The sequence below is a fragment of the Malus domestica genome, chromosome 12 (assembly GCF_042453785.1).
Source record: "Malus domestica chromosome 12, GDT2T_hap1".
NCBI lineage: Eukaryota > Viridiplantae > Streptophyta > Magnoliopsida > Rosales > Rosaceae > Malus > Malus domestica.
The window spans coordinates 17,786,079-17,808,527 of record NC_091672.1 but is presented as its reverse complement, the minus strand read 5'-3'; the positions used below and the strand labels follow the sequence as shown (position 1 = coordinate 17,808,527).

Sequence of the window (22,449 nt, the reverse complement as noted above, 5' to 3'; positions counted from 1 at the left end):
AATCATGCCATGCAAACTACGCATATTCATTATGACAAGACGTTTTATAGTATTATGTTTAACTTTAGTTCCATGTGGCTTGGCCCCACTTAAGCATCGCTTGCTTCGTGAGAGCAACAACCTTTACCCTTACCCTTATAAACCAACTAAAACACTCCAGGAACTAACCAAAACTCCAAAGCTGAGCTGATCATGTTTTGACCTAGAGTCGTGCGCCTCACTTTTAATGTGCAGAAGAAAAGAGTTTTGCCATTTTGAACTCACAAAGAAAAACGGAGAGGAACGTAGCCAAAGAAAGAGTCCTACTGTGGGACTTGGTGCAAGAAACAAGGAATCCTGTGGTCTCACGAGGTGATCAATCCTCTACAGTGTTAGCCCAAAGGAGAACGATGTAGCTGCAAATAGGGAAAAAAGAAAGGAAGACTTAGCAAATCTAGAAGAAGAGAGGAAACCATAGGATTCTCCAACTAGAACTTACTAGGATTCATGCGCTTATAAATTCAAGCCACCAGCTCGCTTGGAAGATAGGACGCACCAAGTATACAAGCAATCTCTAAGTGCTGGAAAACCTAAATTTGCAGGTTCTAACCATTTTCCTTCACTCTAATCCTTACCATAAGCTTCCCTAATCCTTCAAAATTAATAAACCATTAGAAACCCAAATTAATCACTTCAAAGTCAGTAACCAACGATGAACTCTCTCTCATGCCAGACTAGTGGGCTTTTAGCTTCCACACCACACATCATTGAGGCAAGTTACAATTTGTTTTATTAATTATTCAAACATTGCTAATTGGAGCCATTGATTTGTATGGAATACCTCCTAAGGCGTGCTTTTCTTTCGAAATATTTCAGGACATGATGCCATAAATGAATTAGGGCAGCTAAGTGTTTCCAAAAAAAGCTTAAATGTCACTTGATAAAAAAGGTCCCCAACACTAATTATCATTATAATAATTTTGCCATATACAAGCTTATCATATACATTAAGTGTTTTCTTTTTCCTAACCACCCGAAACAAATTGAAGACTAAACGAATTCGGTTATAATTTCCAGACACATTTGCTACAATTTTTGTTTTACGAATTTAATTCGATATTGTTGAAAAATTGATAGTAACAAATACCTGATTTGTTGTATATTTACCTTTTACATATTTGTCTAACTAGGTGGTTAACTTCGCTTTGCAAGGAGTTGCTTGATCGTATAATACAATTTGTACTCCCTTCGTATTTATGAAACATATAACATTATTTAAAAGAGCATTCTTTTCTATATATGCAACCCTTTGTTCACGATCTAGTACTCAAATTAAAACAACAGGCGACAATAATACAAAAAAAGAATGGTATTGTCACGAATCCCCAATACATCGTGCAAGACATATGGAGCAAGACAAGGACATTCCAAGATGTTTGTCCACCAGTGTTTGGTTTCTTGTACAAAAAACAAAATGCTTTCAATTTGAAAGTCGAACCCTTCGGCCAATCGCAGACTTAAAGCCATGTAGTATGGCCTTTCCTTTTCTTATCTCACTACTGCTGCGTGTGAGCAAAGGCAAACGCGCTTTGACCTTCCATGGTACATTATTATTCACACTGAGACATATAAGCCTGCAGTGGCGTGGCCATTTCTCGGTCCAATATCAACTGCATTATATGTGCATATCATGTTTTGTACCATGTATAGTATATAGCTATCTATGTGCATGCATGCACCTTGCAAATAAAATTTTAGGGTTTAGGTTTTCTGGCCATCTAATCTAGGGTTTTGAAGTTTTGTAAGCTATCGTATAATGCCGTTTACAAGTTGCAACGATTGATTACCTTTCGGCAGGATAACTACAACTTACAAGTTGCAATATCCTTTGAGACATGTGTGTCTGTCAGCATGTGGTGCGGACATTTGTCACTCTATCCAAACCCTAATGTTACATCATCTGCTCGATGGCAGCTTTGTTTGCTTGGTTTCACGGAAACTTAAAATGTTATGGTGAATGAGGTGTCTAATCTTCTGCATGCCTATTTAAGCATGTTTGAGGTTTCACATTTCACATCAGCTAGGGGCATATTCATGTCAGTTGGTCATGACTTTGCTTGAGGGTTAAGACTTGAGGGCGGTGCTAAAAGATCTTAATTTGGGCATACAAAAGCCTGATTGCATGGTGTTTGACTAATATATATGGGCCAATAAAGTGACGGGGCGAAACGCGCTTTTTAGCGATCTTCTTTTGGTTTTGATTCCTTCAGAGACTCAATTCAACAACTCTACTTCACTATTTCATCAAAACAAATAAATAAATTAGCGCGTGAAAGAAAAATAGGATTATTCAAGACAATGAAAGAGAACTTTATGCATGCATGTAACCAAAAGATTTATTTTCAAAACCCCAAAGTGTTTTTGTGGGGTTGATTATACGTGTAGTCTGGTTTAATCTCCACTTTTTTTTTACTAATAATACAGAAAATAAAGAAGAAAAGGAAATGCGGATGGCATTTTTAAAGTCTTTGAATTTATACTTTTCGAACTTTCCTTATATGTATACTTACTGCAAAAAATTTGAAGAGATTCTATTGACCCCACCTTGTTGATAAATAGGAATTATTGGATTTGTCCGACAGTTAATATAGTTAATGTAAGTCCAACGAGATGATGATACTTTCTTTTAATTCATTGACTAAAAGTTTTAGATCAGTAACTAATTAGCAAAAAACTACGCCACAGTTTAAAAAGAAATGCTAAGAAGACTTTCTCAAAAGTTGAACTCTCTAATACCTCATGTTTTTAGCACAATTTATGTGTCCATATTATAAATAATGTGTAAATAATGCTGCACCGATTGTTTGAATTAATTTCTAGAAAAAGCATTGAGAATGTTCAGTAGCTAGGGGTGAAATGTAACAATGACTACGATGTGGATAGAAGATAAAAGAGAAATTTTATTTGAACACATTTAATTTATCTCTATATGTAAGATCCCACATCGTCTAGGGAAGTGGATCCTGTAAGCTTTATATGTATATTCTCATCTCTACCTAGCACGAGGCCTTTTGAGAGCTCACTGGCTTTGGGTTCCATTGCCAGTGAGCTCCCAAAATGCCTCGTGCTAGGTAAAGATGGGAATATACATATAAGGATTACAAGATCCACTCCCTTGGGTGATGTGGGATCTTACAATTCACCCCCCTTAGACCATCTCCAACCCTTGGGCTAAAAGCCAAATTTTTTAGCCCGGAAAATTTGGCTTTTAGCCCAGAAACATCTTTTCTGCTCCAACCCTTCTGGCCTAAAATTTTAGCCGGGAATTATTAAAGAATGAACTTAGGCTAATTTTTTTCTTAAATCAATATTTTTTTAAAAAATAAATATGTAGATTATTGTAAATTAATTTTATGAACATTTTAATCTAAAAAAATTTAAATTCCGATAAATATTAAAAAATCATTAAATTTTTTACAAAGCAAACTACTTTCACCAACCTTTCAACTTTCACCAATCGTTCATCTTTCACCAACCGTTCAACTCCAAACTTTCAACTTTCACCAACCATTCAACACCAAACTTTCAACTTTCAACACCAAACTTTCAACTTTCACCAACCGTTCAACACAAAATTTTCAACTTTCACCAACCGTTCATCAATCATCCTCTATATAAACACAGGGTCCAATATTAGTTGATCACACAATCTTTCAACCTTCAATCATCCTCTATATTCACCAATCTTTCAACTTTCAAAGAGTTTTTTGTTTCTTAAAAATTCTCAATATCTCATCAATGAGTGATAGAAGAAGGCGTAGCAGGGCAATGGAGATGGCACAATACCAAGTAAGGCTTGACATTGAGGATTTAGAACTGATCAACGCCGAAGCTGAACTTGTAAACTCGTTTATGCAATATGAGCACCATGGCGAATCTAGCCGTCGTGGTTCTCTCACAGGGCGTTCATTCGTGCAACGTGATAGAGAAGAGTGTCATGAGCAAATGATGAAAGATTATTTCATTGAGCGGCCGAGATTTCCTACTCATGATTTTCGGAGGCGGTTTCGGATGAGGAGAGAGCTTTTTGAAGGCATCTTGAACGCAGTTGTCAATCATGACCACTACTTTGCAAGGAAGATAGATGTCGTAGGCCGACAAAGTCTATCACCTCATCAAAAGCTCACATCTGCATTTCGAATGCTAGCTAATGGGTGCTCTGCTGACTCAACTGACGAATATTGCCGACTTGCGGAGAGTACTGCTATTGAGAACCTGAAGCGCTTTTGTCAAGCAATTCAAGCCATCTACGGAGCCACATACCTCCGCAAGCCAACTCGTGAAGACTTGAAAAGGCTTCTACGCAAGGCAGACAAAAGAGGCTTCCCTGGCATGATAGGAAGTCTCGATTGTATGCATTGGGAGTGGAAGAATTGTCCTACTGGTTGGGCTGGCCAATTCAAGGGCCGTCATAACAAGCCAACCATCGTGCTGGAGGTTGTGGCATCTTACGACACATGGATTTGGCATGCATTTTTCGGCTCACCCGGATCAAACAACGATATCAACGTTCTTTAGTCTTCTTCTCTGTTCGATGAGGTTGTGAATGGATGGGCACCAGAATTTCGATACAAGGTAAATGGTAATAGGTATGAGCTAGGTTACTACCTAACTGATGGTATTTATCCTAGTTGGTCTACCTTTGTCAAAAGTTTTTCTCATCCCGATAGTGAAAAGAAGAAATTATTTTCACAGAGGCAAGAGTCTTACAAGAAAGATGTGGAGAGAGCATTCGGGATCTTACAAGCTCGATGGGCCATTGTTAGAGGGCCTGCACGATTTTGGCAACCCGAAGACCTCCATTCAATCATGATGATGTGCATAATTTTGCACAATATGATTGTGGAAGATGAGTACATCGAAATTGTAGAAGATTCAGACGAAGATGTGGATGATGACCAACCAACACATGCGAGAGCTATTGCAAGAGATGTTGAATATCTCGCTCCAACCACATATGAGACCCAACATGATAGGGTCACCTTGGGTGAGTATATGAGACGTTTAAATAGAATTCAAGCTCCTCAAATTCATGACACACTCTGCAAGGATTTGGTTGAGCATGTGTGGCGCCGAGAAGGTGAACGTTGATGATGTTGGTTGAGCATTTATGTAATAATTTTACGTGTACTATGTTGTTATTTGTCTACTACGTTGAATAATTTATTGAATGGAGGTTGAAATAATAAGTACAATAATTATTGAAGACATTTAGATTAAATAGAAACAATAATAATAAGACATAAACTTAATAAAGTACATAAACCACATAATAAACAACATAATAAACAACATAAACTTAATACAAACGATAATTAATAAAGCACATAATTCATACACTACATAAACTTAACAATCATATCCACCATCTTCACTTGGTGATGGACTTCGTTGAAATGTTGGGATATAGGGTTCCTCTTGAAACATACGCCTTGAGGCAGACTTTCGCATAATTTCCTTTTGCTTATTACGTAAGAACTTCTTCCTCTCTGGAGTGTATTTGTTGAGGTCCTTCATCATGAATTCAATTTCAAACCTATTTTCCTCCCTATCCGAGATTTCCTTCATTTGCAAACGCAATCGGGCCGCTTCTTCTTGGCGAGCGCTATGAGTTTCATGCAATTTTGCAATTCCGATAGCAAAGTCTCCACTTGGGGAATCTTGGGACTTCCCTTTTCTCTTTGCTTCCTTTTGCTTATCTCTTCCCGGGGGCCTTGCTAAAGAAGGAGATGGGGTCATTTCATCGACACCTTCATCGCCACCTTCATTTCTTGGTGCGGCTTCACGTTGAAATAATCTTCCCCATTGTTGGTCTGCATCGGTTGCCCACCTTGGACAATCCTTGAGGACGTCACAAGCATGTTGCAACTTAAAAACTTGATTTTTTGGTGTTACTCTTGTCTTGTAAATTTCCATTGCTTTGTCACCCTATGCAAAAAATACATAAAAATAATTAGTTGCAAAATAATATTATGTACATGACAAATAAAATATCAAGAAAAAAACTCACAATTTCTATGGCGCTCCTTCCACTAGGCATGCCAACCATGGCTCTCTCTAAGCTTCCCTTCCATAAAGTGCATGCTTTGTTGATAGTCTTCCACCGATCATAAACACCACTACCGTCTCGCCCGCTGCCGTTGCAGTTTTCTTGAAACTTTGCAATGATTTTATCCCACAAAACCTTTTTATTTTGATTTGTGCCAACTGCACCATCTTCACTAACAGACACCCATGCCAAGCATAAAGAAACATCTTCCTCAAAGGTCCAATTACGACCTCTAACATGCTCTCTTGCCATGTTGAACAATTTGGAAATGGAAAGAAATGATAGAAAGATAAATTGGAAGAATTGTAGGAGAAAATTGAATTTTGTGTGGATGTTTGAACAAATACATAGGTATTTATAGATTTTTTGGGTAAATTTTGTGTTAAATAAATTTATTTAATTATTTTAGCCGTTGGATTTAAATTTAGGCCGTTAGATCTTTTTTTTTACCGTTAGATTTGAGTATATTCAATCTCAACCGTTGGATTCAATGTATTTTAAAATAACATATTTTTTAAAAATAAAGTTTGAATCTGGACCGTTGGATCAACCAACGGTCCTTAAATCCTGCCCGTTTGATTTCGAAAAGAGCCGTTGGGGCTCTGAAGAGTGGCCGACAAGGCCTGACGGTGGGACCCCCTCTTGTTGGGCTCCGATTGCAAGTTGTGGGCGTGGGGCGTGTGCGCGAGTCCACGGGCCGAGAGTGGCCCAAAACTGGGCGAGTCCACGCGGCTGGGGGGGGAATTTGGCCCAACTTTAGCATTCCCCTTTTAGCCCAATATTTTAGCTTGGTTTGGGGGGTGTTTGGGGGGAATTTTGGGCTAAATATTTGGCTTTTAGCCCAGGGTTGGAGTAGGTCTTAGGGGCCCGACATCCTCGTCTACACACTTCCGGCTAGGGATTGGCTCTGATACCAAATTGTCACATCCCAGCCTGGGCCCCCACCACATCTTGGGCTTGCCTCCACCGTAGCACGATATTGTCCGCTTTGGGCTCCAACCACGCCCTCACGGTTTTGTTTCTAAGAACTCACACGAAAACTTCCCAGTGGGTCACCAACCAAACTGACACATCCCGACCCTAATTGTCCACTAAGACTTCAAATCGAGTTCCGCTGGCCAACACCTGGAACATGACAAAGCCATAAAGTGCAGTGATGTGGAAAGTGTGAATGAATTTAAACCTAAAAGTGCCTAAACGCAAGAGTGCACTTTAAGCGGGAATGAACTCATTACACATGTGACGTCAGAGTATAAGTAAAGTACAGTAAAGTGGATTGAGAATCATACCATCGGAGGTAATCTCCAATACCAAGATTTGCCACGAATCCTTGTGGATAAGAAAGCTTACCTAATAAAACCTGTAAGGGCAAAAAAAAAAAAAAAAAAAAAAAACCAAGGGTGAGTTGGCCTGACAATAAAGTTTTAATAAAAACCTTTTTAAAATGTTATAACCCCTCGCTGTAAAACCCGTATAGTTTCCAGAAACTCATACAACGTATCAGTATAAAATCAAATGCAAATCAACAGTATATCCAAAAATATTCCAAGTCACTACATATCAACAACAGCATAATAAAATCAAGTGTTCACCAATCTATGCTGACACACAAGTCGAAGTTGCCTAATGCAACCTGTACGACAGTGCCAGAGTTGCCTATCATTGCAACCTGTATGATGGTGTCGAAGTTGCATAAAACATAAATATAGTCATGTCATAACTCAATCATTTCAAATAACACCCTAAACTCACATGAACTTACTTGTGCGCCCCGCTTTCACCTTAGCACTTCAAAGTATTTACAACAGTTACATGCAGGTAATATGTATATAGATATACCGTGTACCTGAACTTACCTGCATGTCCCGCGTTCACCTTAGCACTTCAAAGTATTTACAACAGTTATATGCAGGTAATATGCATATGGATATGCCATGTTGCAATCTAAAACTCAGCCATGTCATAGTCTTTTGAAATATATATATATACACACACACACACACACATGACAAGGCATAAAATGCATAAATCAAGTTAAAAGCATTTGTGGAACATCAATCATATATATACTATAAAAAGGAACAGACTTACTCACCTGGAGTCCACGCTACCACTCCTTAGCACAAATATCAAGGTGTCACAAATGATCGTCGCCTGAAGCAATTATCAAATCACGTCTCAGAATTCTTATCGATAGAACACTTAACTCACATAAAACACATCCCCCAAGGACGTTCTAGAATGATTTAAGACCCATTGACCAAAAGTCAACCGTCAGTCAAAGATCAACGGTAAGGTCTACAACCCTACGTAACTCAATCTTCAAGATGCGCATCACAGATTTCCGATCCGTAACTTCCAAAGATCCACATTATATTTCTAAAGCATCATACTAAAGTTTCATTACTATCCAACGGTTGGATCTCCGCCAATTGCTAGAATTAAGTGGCGGACGATGTTTTATTATACGAGCTTACACATCCAGTTCGGGAAGATCCGTATATCAGATTCTCAATCCGTTAGTTCCTATTGTCCTCAAATATTACGTACTATAACGTATTAAAGTTTGGTGACAATCCAACTGTTGGACCATCAATTCATATAAAGGTCAAGTAATGGTCTCTAACATAACTATGTTCAAATGATGAAATTTCATCAATCGGACTTCACATATGGGATTGGTGTATCAAATTTAGCCTAGGGAGGTCAGGGGATACCTCAGCCTACACGCCGCCGCCACGCACCGCCGCAAGTGGCGGTCGGCCGCTCCGACTTGCTGGAAAATCCAACTATTTCCAAAAATTCTCAAATTTTACAGGAATGAAGATATTAACGAGTAGAGCAAGTTTTATACTTGTGGCCAAGTCCAATTTGGCCAAGAATGGTCCCAAATTGACTCGCATCCGTCGAAAACCCTAGAATGGGTGTTATTCGATTCGACTTCCTCAGTGTTCCAACGCCCCTACAACTGGTTAGGTCTTGTTCCTGGGTCCATGAGGAGTTAATTAAGGGTGGTGATGGGTGGTGAAACTCGTCGGATTGGAGGAATCACCGTCGAGCACCATCGGTGCTCCGGTGGAGTTCTACGGGAAATAGGACCTAAAAAACCCTTCAAATATGGGTGGAGATGGTAGAGGGGAGGATGTGGAAGAGGTTGCAGGTGATGGATGGTGGTGATCAATGAGAAAAATGGTGGAAGTTCGCCGGATTTGGCATCGGGTTGGTACACTAGTGCACGGGAAAGCTGGGATCTTCCCCCCCCCCCCCCCTTTTTTTTTTCTTCTTCCTTCCTGATTGACTGATCCCTTTCCTTCCTCATTCTGTTTGGTCCCTCAATCATTTCTCTAATTGGTCCCTTAACTAACATAAATTTGAGGGGAATTTAGTTAAGTTTAAAATCTATAGTTTAGTAACACAACTTCCAATGTCCATAACTGTACCGTTATAATCCGGACTAGCAAACGACTTTCGCCCATGCGTTCGAAATGACGAGTACCACAAGGATACGCTAAAAGAATAAATCCTACGACTCTCTAACCGATGGTCAACGAAGGTCAAAGTCTTTGCCTCAAGAGAGCATTTTCGTAAAATTACTAATTTAAAATTTATAAAACTTAAAATTAGGGACGATTATCACAATCTACCCACCTTAAAAAAAATTTCGTCCCCGAAATTTGATATCATTTGCTAAACATAATGTACTCCAGAAGATAAGTGTATATTAACTTTGGGTCGAGCCCAAACAATAAATAACTAATTAAATAAGTAAATACAATTACTAGCGTAAAATGACCTACTTGATTACTTGCTTAACAACCCAACGAATAAGTTATTGATATTACGGTCTGCAGCCCGGAATACCAATAACTCACTGTTGTCTCAATAAACAAATAACAATTCTTGAGGGTGGAATATTACCATCATGCCCTCCATTGAGAAATACACATACATCTTCTGGTTAGCGCCTCAACCACGCTCACGTACTACGCTCTCGGGCAACATTGTCAATATCATAAAATTTTCTTTATCACAATCTCAATCATTCAAATACATGAAAAAATGTTAAATTTGAGTGGGACGATAATTGTGAGCAGAGTTTCCAGCAACTAAAGTATTGTCTCACTCATGCACCTATTTTGGCGCTTCTAGACGATATTGGTAACTTTGAGATTTACAGTGATGCTTCCTTGAATGGTCTAGGTTGTGTGTTAATGCAGCATGGTAGGGTGATTGCTTATGCTTTGCGACAATTGAAACCTCATGAGATGAATTATCCTACGCATGATCTTGAATTAGCAGCCATTGTTTTTGCCTTGAAGATTTAGAGACATTATCTTTATGGAGAAAAATGTAAGATTTTTACGGATCATAAAAGTCTTCAGTATCTTTTCACCTAGAGGGATCTTAATCTTCGCCAGCGAAGGTGGATAAAGTTACTCAGCGATTATGATTGCACGGTTAAGTATCACCTTGGTCGTGCAAATATGGTGGCAGACGCACTTAGTAGGAAATCTCAAGGCCGAATTAATGCCTTATATGCTTGTTGTGTTCCCCTTCTTGCAGAGTTGAGATCCACTGGGAAGTTCTCGTGTTAGTTCCCAGAAACAAAACCGTGAAGGCATGGTCGGGGCCCAAAGCGGATGATATCATACTACGACGAAGTCGAGCCCGGGATGTGGTGGGGGCCTAAGCCGGGATGTGACACTACAACCAATTAGTTTTTTTAGAATTCAACTTTGTCTTTAATAAATAAATAAAAATTAAAATAAATATCAGCTCTAACCACAATTGGAAAAACGCAAAGAATGGAGGTTTTCATGCTAACCCTCCATTTTTTTGGGTGAATCCAGCTCTGACAACTATTAATGCTCTCCTTTTCTTTCTCCTTTCTCTCGTACTTGGTTCTCTATGCAAAGTTGGATCACCAATCAATCGAGAAAGAGAGAGAATGTGTTAAGAGGAGTTGATGGAAGCATAAAGCGGAGCCACGTTCAACGCCAACACCAGCAGAACATGGTGGTTCCCATTCTTAAGGGTACCGAGAAGAGGGAGGAGGAGAAAAAGAAAGGAAACAGTGGAATGAATGGTGGTTATTGACAACGGTGAGGGAAATTTCCGCCAATGCTTGGGTTGGGTTCTATCAGATAATATATGTCATGGTGAGATATTGATTGATTCGATTATGATTCGTAAATCTCTCCTTCCTATAATAAGATGGATGAAGAGAAACCCTGGTCAATATAACAAGCTTGTCTCTACTCTCACAATGATTATTCTCATACACAATACCAAAACCTTCACTCGGTCGAGAACACTTTTGGTTGTTGAGAGTATAAGACTCCTTTGTCTTTCGTTAATTTCTAGATATAAGTTGATTATTATTAGTTCATTGTTATTTTAGTTATGATGATCATTGTTACTCAAATCAATAGGTTTTTTCATCAATTTTGATTATGATGATTATTGTCTTTTAAGACAAAATTAGAAAGTGGCATATGTATACTAACTAATGGAAAAAAAATTCTCGAAATAGAACCGAAAAAATTCCAAACCGAAAATCCCGAAAGTTTCAGTACCTCATCTCAAACCGATCCCGAACCCTTCGATATGGGAATCGGTTTCACCTATTCTACCGTTTGGTAAATCTAAACCGAATTGAAATATATATATATATATATATATATATATATATATATATATACAGATTGCTTAAGGAAAGAGATCCCCATTTTTTGAAAAAAATGGGGATTAGGTGTGGGGCCCACTCCACATCGAATTTCAACGATCCGAACCGTCTATTTTGTTAGTCTCGATTCATAGATCATCCTTGCAAAAATTCAATTCAATCCGAAACTGTTTGCCTATTTAATTATCAAGATCAAATTTTTTTTTTTCTTATATAACAAAGTATTCGTTCATTTCCTTGAACCCAATTAGATGTCTTAAACATTTCCGATTTAGCTAATATTTTGCAAGGATGATCTATGAATCGAGACTAACAAAATAGACAGTTCGGATCGTTGAAATTCGATGTGGAGTGGGCCCCACACCTAATCCCCATTTTTTTCAAAAAATGGGGATCCCTTCCCTTAAGCAATCTGTATATATATATATATATATATATATATATATATATATATATATATATATTAATTATGATTAGGATTAATGTAGACCATTGGATTGTTTCAATTTGATATAGGTAGTCCGTTGTTAGATAGAGTTCTCACCTCTATCTCTCATACTCTCTCATTCTCGAATCGAACCAGCCCTCTAGCCACCCCTCTCTCTTTCTCTTGAATCAGCCCTCTCTCCCGAACTGATGAACTGAACCATCTTAACTCTAACCAACCACCACCACACTATACCATCTCCAACTCTCCAACTTCCTTCCATCACACACGGCCGCGAGCCAACACGATCCAGCAATTCTCTTATTCTCTCTCGCAAACTCTCTCTTTCTCTACTATTTCTACAACAATGGCGAGCTCATAACTCCCCGTTTTGCATTCCAATTCTTCATCCTTTACTGTCCCCGTGCTCCATACGGTCACCGCTTCTTCTTCTTCTTTGAAATGAAAGAGACCACCGATGATTGAGATCTCGAATGTCCTACAAGAAATTAAAACTCAGAAACCCTGAGATTTTAGCCCAAAACCCAAAATCCAGTCCTAATTCATCTCGAAATACTGAAAACATTTCGAATCCCAAAATTTCGGTTTGAGATCGATCTTCGAAATGCCTTATCGAAAGAGATCAATTTGGATTCAAGATCCCAGCCATAATACTAATTGATCATCTTGATCACTACTTAATGCTGAATAATCATGTTTTCTTTTTAAAACTCTATTATTTCATGTTAGTATTTAATGTTTGATCTAATCTTTTGAGAATCATCCAATATACAACAAAACGGATTATTTGATATTGTTCAAAAATGAAAGTAAAAATTATAGCCAATCACAAAGTAATAAACATATATATTTTCTTCCGGGCAAAACTGATGAAACTATATGTATTATGTGTGTTTCATGGTTTGGTTATGAACATTATGTAAGTATTTTTCTTACATGATTTATTTTTTCCCAAAGGTGTAACAATCATACAATTTCAGCTGGTTTGACCTTCAACGGCTTTTCAATGGGGTTTTGGCCACATCCATGGTTTAAATATCAGGCAAATGAAATTCATGTTTGAACATATCACTTGTTGATATTTCTATGGAAAAGTTGGACTGATAATTTTATTTTAATTAGCTTGGCTCGAAAATTCAAATGCATGCACAATTTTACCTCTTCAACTAAAGCTCTCTACAATATTGTCTATTTGCATGTTATTTTGATTCATCTCAAATTCATAATAAACTTATGCATACTGTCAATTTCAAAAAAATATGTTGAGAAATAAAATGAATGGTCAAGTTACTGGCAGATTATATTTCATGACTAACATTGTTGAAAAAAAACTGATGTATTAATCTTTAAATGACTCAACATTTGTATATACTAAACATATGTGTATCTTGTTATATAATATGAAGTTTCATGATCAATGACATGAATTGTATTTACATGATTTCTTAGTAACATGTGCTAATATACATAAGTCTATGCTACCAGTTTTCTATTAGTCTAACTTATAATTTTGATATCTATTGGACATACTATCGGCCTTATATTTTCAAGTTAATGAACCTTTTGCTAGAATTTTGATTGAAATTTTGGCTTAAAGTAGTGATTGTTTGCCCAAGTGGGAGAAAAATATATTATGGGCTTCACACTCATTAATTTTGCATGTGTATAATGATCAAAGTTCAACTATAAAGATAAAATGTCCATTATCATATTTTTTATGTGTTTTATTTGTTATGTGCAAACTAATTAACCTCGCAAGACATTTGTAACCACAGTCTTGGAGATCATTTTGGCTTGAATCACTATTTATCAATATTGAACTGATAAATAAAATAACACCAGATTCACATTCGGGGAAGGATTAATGAGTACAATATGCTCAAAAGTGTTTTGCTTATTAATTCTTGCTTCTTGTTCAAGAAATTAAACATGCAATTTATATCTTATTGATGCATGAGCAATCTCCTTAAAACTGTTTTCTTATTCACTCTAACTATAAATCAATGTATGGTGAAACATGGATTTGACATGATTGTATATACTTCATCTCCTCAACAGTATTAGAGTTATGAATGAATGCCCTTGTGTTTTGTATTTTAGCCATGCAAATCTGATGTAATCAGTTTTTTTACCAACGATTCTGGAATTATATGCTTTTATTTCAATCAGAAAATATTCAATTGAAGTTTTTTGTTTCTATCAACTGTTTGATGAACAAAACTACCAAAAATGGTTTTGTATGATTTTCAGTCAGAAATCACTTCCCTATAGTTATCAAACATAAGATGAAGTCAGAAAGTTAATATTGATCTTGAGCTCACAATTTCTATGATTGCAGAACTTATAACTAATGCTCTACTAGTGGGAGTATTTACAAGGTATTTGTGTCTTATAGGAGTTTATTAAAATATTTACTCTCAGTGATAGTCTGTCACAGCCCGTCCCGAGAATTAATTATCGTGGTTGTGAAAAGACAGATTTACCCTTGAGCGTTGGATGTGTGCTTGTGTTTTGGGTTAAGGAATTGTGTCAATTAGTTCTATTCCTAACTAATTGGACCCAATTAAAACAAAAGGATTAAACAAATTTGATTGGTGTGTATTTTTGGACCACACACACATCCATACCCATTTCTCTCTCTTCTCTCCCGTGCTATCTCTCTATCTCTTAGACTCTCTCTCTCTCCTTCTCGGCATTGTGTACGAACAAACACCAAAACCCATTCAAACTTTGTAGATCGAGGACGTTGAAGGTACTATCGTGTTCCTTGCAAGCTCAGGAACACCTAGACCATTTTCAGGTAAGGACAACTTTGTCTTCACGTCGAAACCATAACCCCGATTTGGGGTACTGTTCATGAAAACGCTAAATCTTGTGTTTTTGGAAATTTCAAGCTCATAGTAAGCTTAAGGAGGTCCTCACGAGTCTCGGGGTGCTTCGTTGGAAGGAAATGGACGTCGGAGGGCCGAGATCGAAGCTATTCTAGGTAAGCTGAACTATCGAGCTTTCCCTAGGAAAAATGTAGCAATTTTTAGGTCTTAAAACTGTTATAACATGATTATGGATGTCCCTAGCTTCATTTTGGTACAAATTTCATGAAAAATGGTTAAGAAACGAGCGAGAATAGACGTTTTAAAGTTGTACCTAGTTTTCTGGCGATCGGCGACTCGCCAAAGAAGATGACGGCATATTCCGTCAGTTTGGACGGAATGTACTAATGCCGTCAGTTAGTTTGGACGGTTACCGTTGGGTTTTAACAGAATATTCCAAGGAATATTCCTAACACCGTTCCTATTCCGTTACATGTACCTGGCACATGGCCTTGCGTGGGGGGCGCGTGGGAGCTCAAAAAATTTATCTAAAAATTTGGGGATAATCCTGAGGTTGTGTAGATCACTATGGTATATTCATATACCTATTTTGAGCAATGTATGAGAAGTTATTAGCTAGTTTTGTCTATGTGCTTTAAAATAACGTTTTTATAGTTAATTCGCATATAGGTGAGACTTATCCCGAGGACGAGCGTATCCACGGGCGACTCGGGGGTTACGACCCATCGACATACCAGTGAGTGGGCTTTTGTTTTCAGTATATATTTATATACTTGATATATTTCCCAGAAATGCATTTTTAAGGAAAGTATGTTTTGAAATAATATGTCAAATGCTTTTATATTCTGAATATGCATTTCATGGTTATATATATGAATGTGGTGCTGTCGAGGCACAAGTAAGTTCAGGTAAGTTATGTTTGGCTATGTGAATCATCGATGATGTGGTATGTGATGGATTGATGTTGAGCTCATAAAACTGCACCTAGGGTGATTGTGATTTAGCTAGAGATATGAAGTACAGGCCTGTTTATTTATGTCACCTCCCGCACTATATGCTTATATTGGATCCAACTTAAGTGCACAGTCTTGTCATACAGACCTTAATTATGGTTCCGACTCGTAGGTGACTAGCGATTTATCGCCCGGCTATTATGAGAGAGTAAAATTGAGCATAACTATATTACACCCAATCTTGTCGTACAGACCTTTTTAGTGATTCCGACTTATGTGCAGTATATTGCCGTATAGGTCATTGTAGTGACTCCGACTAGATTGACTTAGAGCTATGAATTCAGCCGTACAGACCACCACAGGGGTTCCGACTAACATATCATATTTCTATGAATTTATTCTTACCTGAATTGCTTACTCTGTTATATATTGGCATGGCATATATTTGAATATGATTATGTGAAGTATGAATTGAATTGATATGATTTCATATATATATTATGTATATGCTTATATTCTGATTCTGGGAAAAATTATGCATATTTTACAACGAGGGGTTAGATATGTTGATAAAGGAAATGATTTTGTAAAACATTTGTTTTTGCCCACTCACGTTTTCTGTTTTGCGCCCCTCCAGGTTTAAAGTAAGCTTGTTGTTGGTGGCTTGAGGACATAGGCGATTCTGACCTATCTAAATAATAGTAGGACATTCTTGGTACTGTATAATTAGTACTTGTCCTACTAGACTACACCTAAACTTAATATGCTCTGATTAGGAGTGTTTACTGTTGTAACTAACTCCTATCACTTCCTGTTTAGTAGTGCACTCTAGTAATTCGGTTTTTAATTATTCGTATAATTCTTATCTTTATTGCTTCCGCACTGTGCACATGGCTACGTCACTCTCACGTGACGGCCAGCATGCCTTGATCTCGGTCGGGATGTGTCATAGTCTAACTATGTCTAACTATGTAAGTTTGTCTCTTTAATCATTGGGTGTAAGGAACAATCTTTTGTATTATTGAATTGAAATGCTTGTAACTGATGGTTTATTAGTAAACTTTTGTTCATGATTTAGTTATTATTATCTGATTTTAGTTTTCTATTTGCCTATTCATATTTATTTGTTCTCATAACTATTTATTTGCTTATGAACTTCTTCATAAGTTCGTTTTTTGTTTTGGAAGTTGATATATTAAATCAATGAATTAAAATACAAACTTCTAGTTTACAGTTTGTACATTTAGCCAGATACAATGGAGAACTGAAGTGTTGTTGTGGGTTTAAGGTTATTGGGTGTAGAGAGAAAAACACTAACTTATTTTTATATCTTTATTTTAAGAGCAAATTTGAGAGTTTGAGCTATTGAATCATCTCTTTGAAGGCCAAATGCAACATCAGTAAGAGAAATGGGTGAACAAGCTGGTCTACTAATCGATACCAGTGGTGGTGCCATAGAAGTAAGCGTTGTTGTCAGAAGAGGTAAGGACTTGAAATGGGTTTGGATAACATCCTTTTTCGATTGAGTATGGCTTCAAGCCTACCAATTTTTTTTTTTTTTTTTGAAAGCTAGGAAATCACATTCCAAGGCTAAGAAGCCAAACAGAGACTAGAAAGCCAACTCCAGGGCGAACACTAAGGACGACCAACCAAGAAAAGAAAAGAGCAGTGAAAGGGGCTAAGACTAACAGACATTTCAACCAAGTAAAAGTGTCACCCCAAGCACCACCAAAGAACCACTAGTAAGGACAAGGAAGACCATCATTACATAAGAGATACACTAACGAAGATGGAGGCCTATCGACCCACATAACATCACACATCTCCGTAAAACCAGCAGACGCGAGAGCATCCGCCGCCATGTTAGCTGATCTTGGAACCCAAGACCAGCGACAGTTCTAGAAAGACTCACACAACCTAAGCGCCCTGGCCAAGAACGGATAAGCCTCCCAACTGCCATTATCAAGAGAACCACGAAGACAAGAAATCGCTTCAAGCGAATCGGACTCGATCATAGCAGAGCTCACACCCATTGAAATACCCAGCTCACACCCACGAATCAGAGCCAAAGCCTCAGCAGCTGCGGCATTAGGAGCCAAAAAAGGGTACCTAGCAGCAGCCAAGAAACGGTCTCCCTCATCCCTGATAATCACCCCAGCGAAGCCCGACCGAGACACCTTTGACCAGTTAGCATCGACGTTAATCTTCGAGAAATGAGAGGGAATGGGGCTTCACCTCTCAACCGGAACCTCCCTCACACCCACCACCGGCCTACGAACCTCCATAACCCTCACCGCACACAAAAAAGAGTCCAAAGCAACAAAGATGGCAAAAAGAACTTTCGAGGGGTTAAGGAGATCTGATTGAACACAAACTCACACCTGGCCTTCCAAATACACTAGCAAGTGAAGGCGATATAAGACTGAACCCAAGGTCTATCATGATCAGACCCCATGTTAGAAAACAGGACTGCCTGCAACCACAGCACCCAAGACTAAATACTAGCACCATCAACTCTATAAGTCAAATCACCACCAAACCAAATAGCCTGCACCCATAAACAACGAAGAAATAAATGCTCAACAGTTTCATCGTCGCAATGGAAAATAGGGCAGAGAGGGGAAGGGGAAACCCTTCTTTTAAACAAAGCAGCACGCGTAGGAAGACCATTATACACCGAAAGCCAGAAAAATAACCGGATGTTTGAAGGCACCTCCAAATGCCAGATACATTTCCAAACTTCCCTCAGGACCGACCGAGCACCAGGAAGACGATGATCCTGCACAACTAAAGACCTTAATTGAAGCCACCTGTAACCCGACTTAACCAAATACCGGCCATTCTTATTAGCAGCCCAAACAAGATGGTATTTCCTCCGAGGATCACCGATAGGCGTAGCAAGAATAGCCTCATGATCCACCATAAAGATGATAGGCTGCAAAAAACCAACATCTCATTCCCAAGAAGAGAGGGCAATTAAAGAGCTAACACGCAGATTGGGAGTAACCGAAACCTCTCCAAGCGGCTCAGGATGCCCCAAGGGTAAAGAAGGCAGCCACATATCCACCCAAACCCGCACATCCTCACCCCCCATAATTTGCCAGTGGGATCCACTAAGAATCAAATCCCTACCCACGAGAATGCTGCTCCATGCCCACGACGCCTTACCCCCTTTTTTGGCCTCGTAAAACGAATAATGCGGAAAATAACGGGCCTTAAAAACCCGAGCCCACAACGAATCCGGATCAGAAATTAACCTCTAACTCTGTTTGGAAAGTAAAGCATCATTAAACTCTTGAAAGTTTCTGAACCCCAGACCTCCCAAATCCTTAGGAAGACCCAAAACTGCCTTAGACACCCAATGCACTTTCTGCGTGTCCCTCTAACTTCCCCACCAAAACCCGGCAACCAAAGCATCTAATTCCTGACAGACAACTGCAGCAAATTTAACAACGCTTATAGGGTAAGACGGAATAGCTTGGACCACAGCCTTAATCAGAACCTCCTTACCCGCGCGAGACAAAAAGCTCTGTTTCCACCCTTGGATTTTCCCCAACACTCTTCCCTTCACATAAGAAAGGCCCCGTTTCTTCGACCGACCCTAAATAGCAGGAACACCCAAATAAATGCCCGGATTGTCAACCACTGACATACCAAGAATGGACCCCAATTCAACAGCCACCACTTTAGGAACATTTACCCCGAAATACACACTAGATTTTTGCACATTCACACGCTGCCCAGAAGCATCACAATACTGCCCAAGAATATTGATAAGATTTCTACAATTTTTCTCATCCGCCCGCAGAAAGAGGAGAGTATCATCCGCAAAAAACAAATGGGAAATGCACGGCCCCGAGAGCCCAATCCGCATCCCATCCAGCAAATTAGTAGCAGCCGCCTCTTGAAATAGCCGCGAGAGAACTTCCCCAACAAAAATAAAGAGATAGGGAGATAACGGATCTCCCTGCTTGAGACCACTAGAGGGAGCAAACTTATTACCAGGCTGACCATTAAGGATGACTTCGAACTTCACAGAAAAGACACAACCCATAATAATCTGTCTCCACAAGCAACAAAAACCCAATCGCTCCATAACCGCATCAAGAAAATCTCATTCAACACGATCATAGGCTTTATGCATGTCAAGCTTAATGCCTAATTCAAACTTCCGCTTAGCAGTCCTCCCTTTCAGAAAATGAAACATCTCATGGGCAATCCCAATATTGTCCTGAATGTGCCTACCCGCCACAAAAGCATTCTGAGAATGCGAGATAATCTGTGGCAGAAGAACTTTCAGTCTGTTAGCCAAAAATTTTGATAGAACCTTGTACGAATAGTTGCAGAGACTAATAGGTCTAAACTGCGAAACCGACTCAGGGTGAGGAACCTTAGGTATCAAAACAATGTGCGTTGCATTAAGATTGCATGGGCTAACAGTGCCCTGCATCAAGTCTCTCACCAAGGCACTGACATCCTCTTTAACGATATCCCAGAAAGAGTGGTAGAATAACCCTGGGAACCTGTCCGGGCCCGGAGCTTTCAGATCCCCCATTTTCAAAGCCGCAGTCTTGATTTCAAAATCAGAAACCCGCATAACAAGCGCCGCATTCATTTCTTCAGTCACAGCCGGACTCAGGCAATCCAGCAATGATCCCCAATTTCGGGACCCTCCAGAGCTAAAAGTACGAATGAAATGGTTCTCAACAATCTTACGAATCCGATCAGGTTGCTCCACCCAAATCCCATCATCATCCTGAATTTTTAAAACCTTATTCCTTCGTCTTCGATGCAACGTAGATTGATGAAAGAACTTAGAATTCGCATCCCCCTCTCGCAGCCATGCAACCCTAGACCTCTGCAACCAATAACTTTCCTCCTGAGCCCATAGATCATCAACAATTCTAGTGTTTTCTCGTGTTTCATCTAAATTTTGATCCCAATTCTTTTGTAGATCTCCCAGCTGATCAAGAAGCATCTGAATCTGTTGTCCTCTCTTATGAAACTTGTTTCGGCTCCACCAGCTTAGATAGGAACAACAGTCGTTTATCTTCTTCACCCACCTCATTAAAACCCCATCAAGATCTCGACGAGCCCAACAGTTCCGCACCACTTCTTGGCATTCCTCCTCCTTGGCCCAAAACGCCTCAAACCGAAAAATCTTCCTTCCACGCAACCTATCCACATCAGATTGAATGATAATAGGACAATGGTTGGACCCCAAAACCGTCCCATGCGTAACCATAGAGTTGGGCCACATATCCTGCCATAGCCCATTGATCAAAGCCCGGTCAAGCCTCTCCTCCACCAGATCCCCATTTTTTTTGCCTCTCCACGTGAAAGAAGGGCCATTAAACTCCAAATTCATCAACTGAGTTGCATGCATAAAATCCTCCAAATACCTGGGCCGATTATAAAGAACTTCCGCACCACCTGACTTCTCATGATCCTAGAGAAACTCGTTGAAGTCGCCAGCACACAACCAAGGAATATCAAAAGGAGTAAACTTGGTCTTCATCCAACTCCAGAAAACATCTTTTTCCCCTCTGTACGAGGTACCATAGATCCCAGTAAAACGCATCCAGCGCTGATCCCCAACACGGCGCAAGATAGCATCAATGACATGCTTCGATGAGAAAATAACTTTAACCTCAACAACGTCATCCCACCATAAGCTAAGACCTCCTGCCCTTCCAATAGGAGGAACATTAAAACCATTCACAAACCCCATACGTCTCATCACCCCATATAACCTATGATCTTTCATCTTAGTTTCAGATAAAAAGATCATAAAAGGTCTCTTATTTCGAATTAGCCCATGAAGGGCCCGAACTGCCGTGTCCGACCCAAGACCACAGCAGTTCCAGAAGATAAAATTCATGGTGATCGTGCGGCTGTTGAGGGCCAACCGCCACCATCCTGAACAAGTTTACCCGAAGTCGGAGCCAATATCTCCAATTTCTCTGCTTCCACGTTCTCCTTCACATAGTCCCACTTCTCACAAAGCTCAAGCGGAACTGCATGCAACTCATCCTCCGTAAAATTAGTACGTTCCACCATGCCACAACTGTCCTTCATACTCAAACGCCTCGAATTTTCAACCATCTTTCCTTTGGTAGGCTCATCGCTTTCAGTGCCTCTAACCTTCTTCTGCGGAGATTGTGTCATTTCCATATTTTGAGGGTCCATTCCCCTTTTCAGATTACTAGCCTCATTGAGTAGCAAGCTGGGGGGCATCCACTACCGATTAACACCCATCCTTGAAAGCCTACCTAAATCATCAACTCCAGAATGATGGGATACCTCCACATTTAGGTCTCAGATTATAATTGATGGCATTCATGTCCCTAATTAGTGCAACATCATATTTGCCACTTTCGGGATACCCCCAGCTCCCAGCTCCCACATTGGATATTCCCACCCTTGCGGAACCACCCATTGAA

At 39.3% G+C, this 22,449-nt stretch overlaps 2 protein-coding genes across 2 annotated transcripts; one reads left to right on the top strand and one right to left on the bottom strand.

Annotated features, from left to right (window-relative positions):
• The first annotated feature begins 3,797 nt into the window (after positions 1-3,797).
• Positions 3,798-5,130, top strand: LOC114819994 (protein ANTAGONIST OF LIKE HETEROCHROMATIN PROTEIN 1-like). Its single transcript, XM_070809088.1, has 2 exons — positions 3,798-4,509; positions 4,558-5,130. The coding sequence occupies exons 1-2, from the start codon at positions 3,808-3,810 to the stop codon at positions 5,128-5,130; spliced, it is 1,275 nt and encodes a 424-aa protein (XP_070665189.1). The 5' UTR covers positions 3,798-3,807.
• A 258-nt stretch (positions 5,131-5,388) lies between these two features.
• Positions 5,389-6,340, bottom strand: LOC139189846 (uncharacterized). Its single transcript, XM_070809087.1, has 2 exons — positions 6,050-6,340; positions 5,389-5,967 (listed from the first exon to the last, which is right to left on the bottom strand). The coding sequence occupies exons 1-2, from the start codon at positions 6,338-6,340 to the stop codon at positions 5,389-5,391; spliced, it is 870 nt and encodes a 289-aa protein (XP_070665188.1).
• Between the last annotated feature and the right edge of the window lie 16,109 nt (positions 6,341-22,449).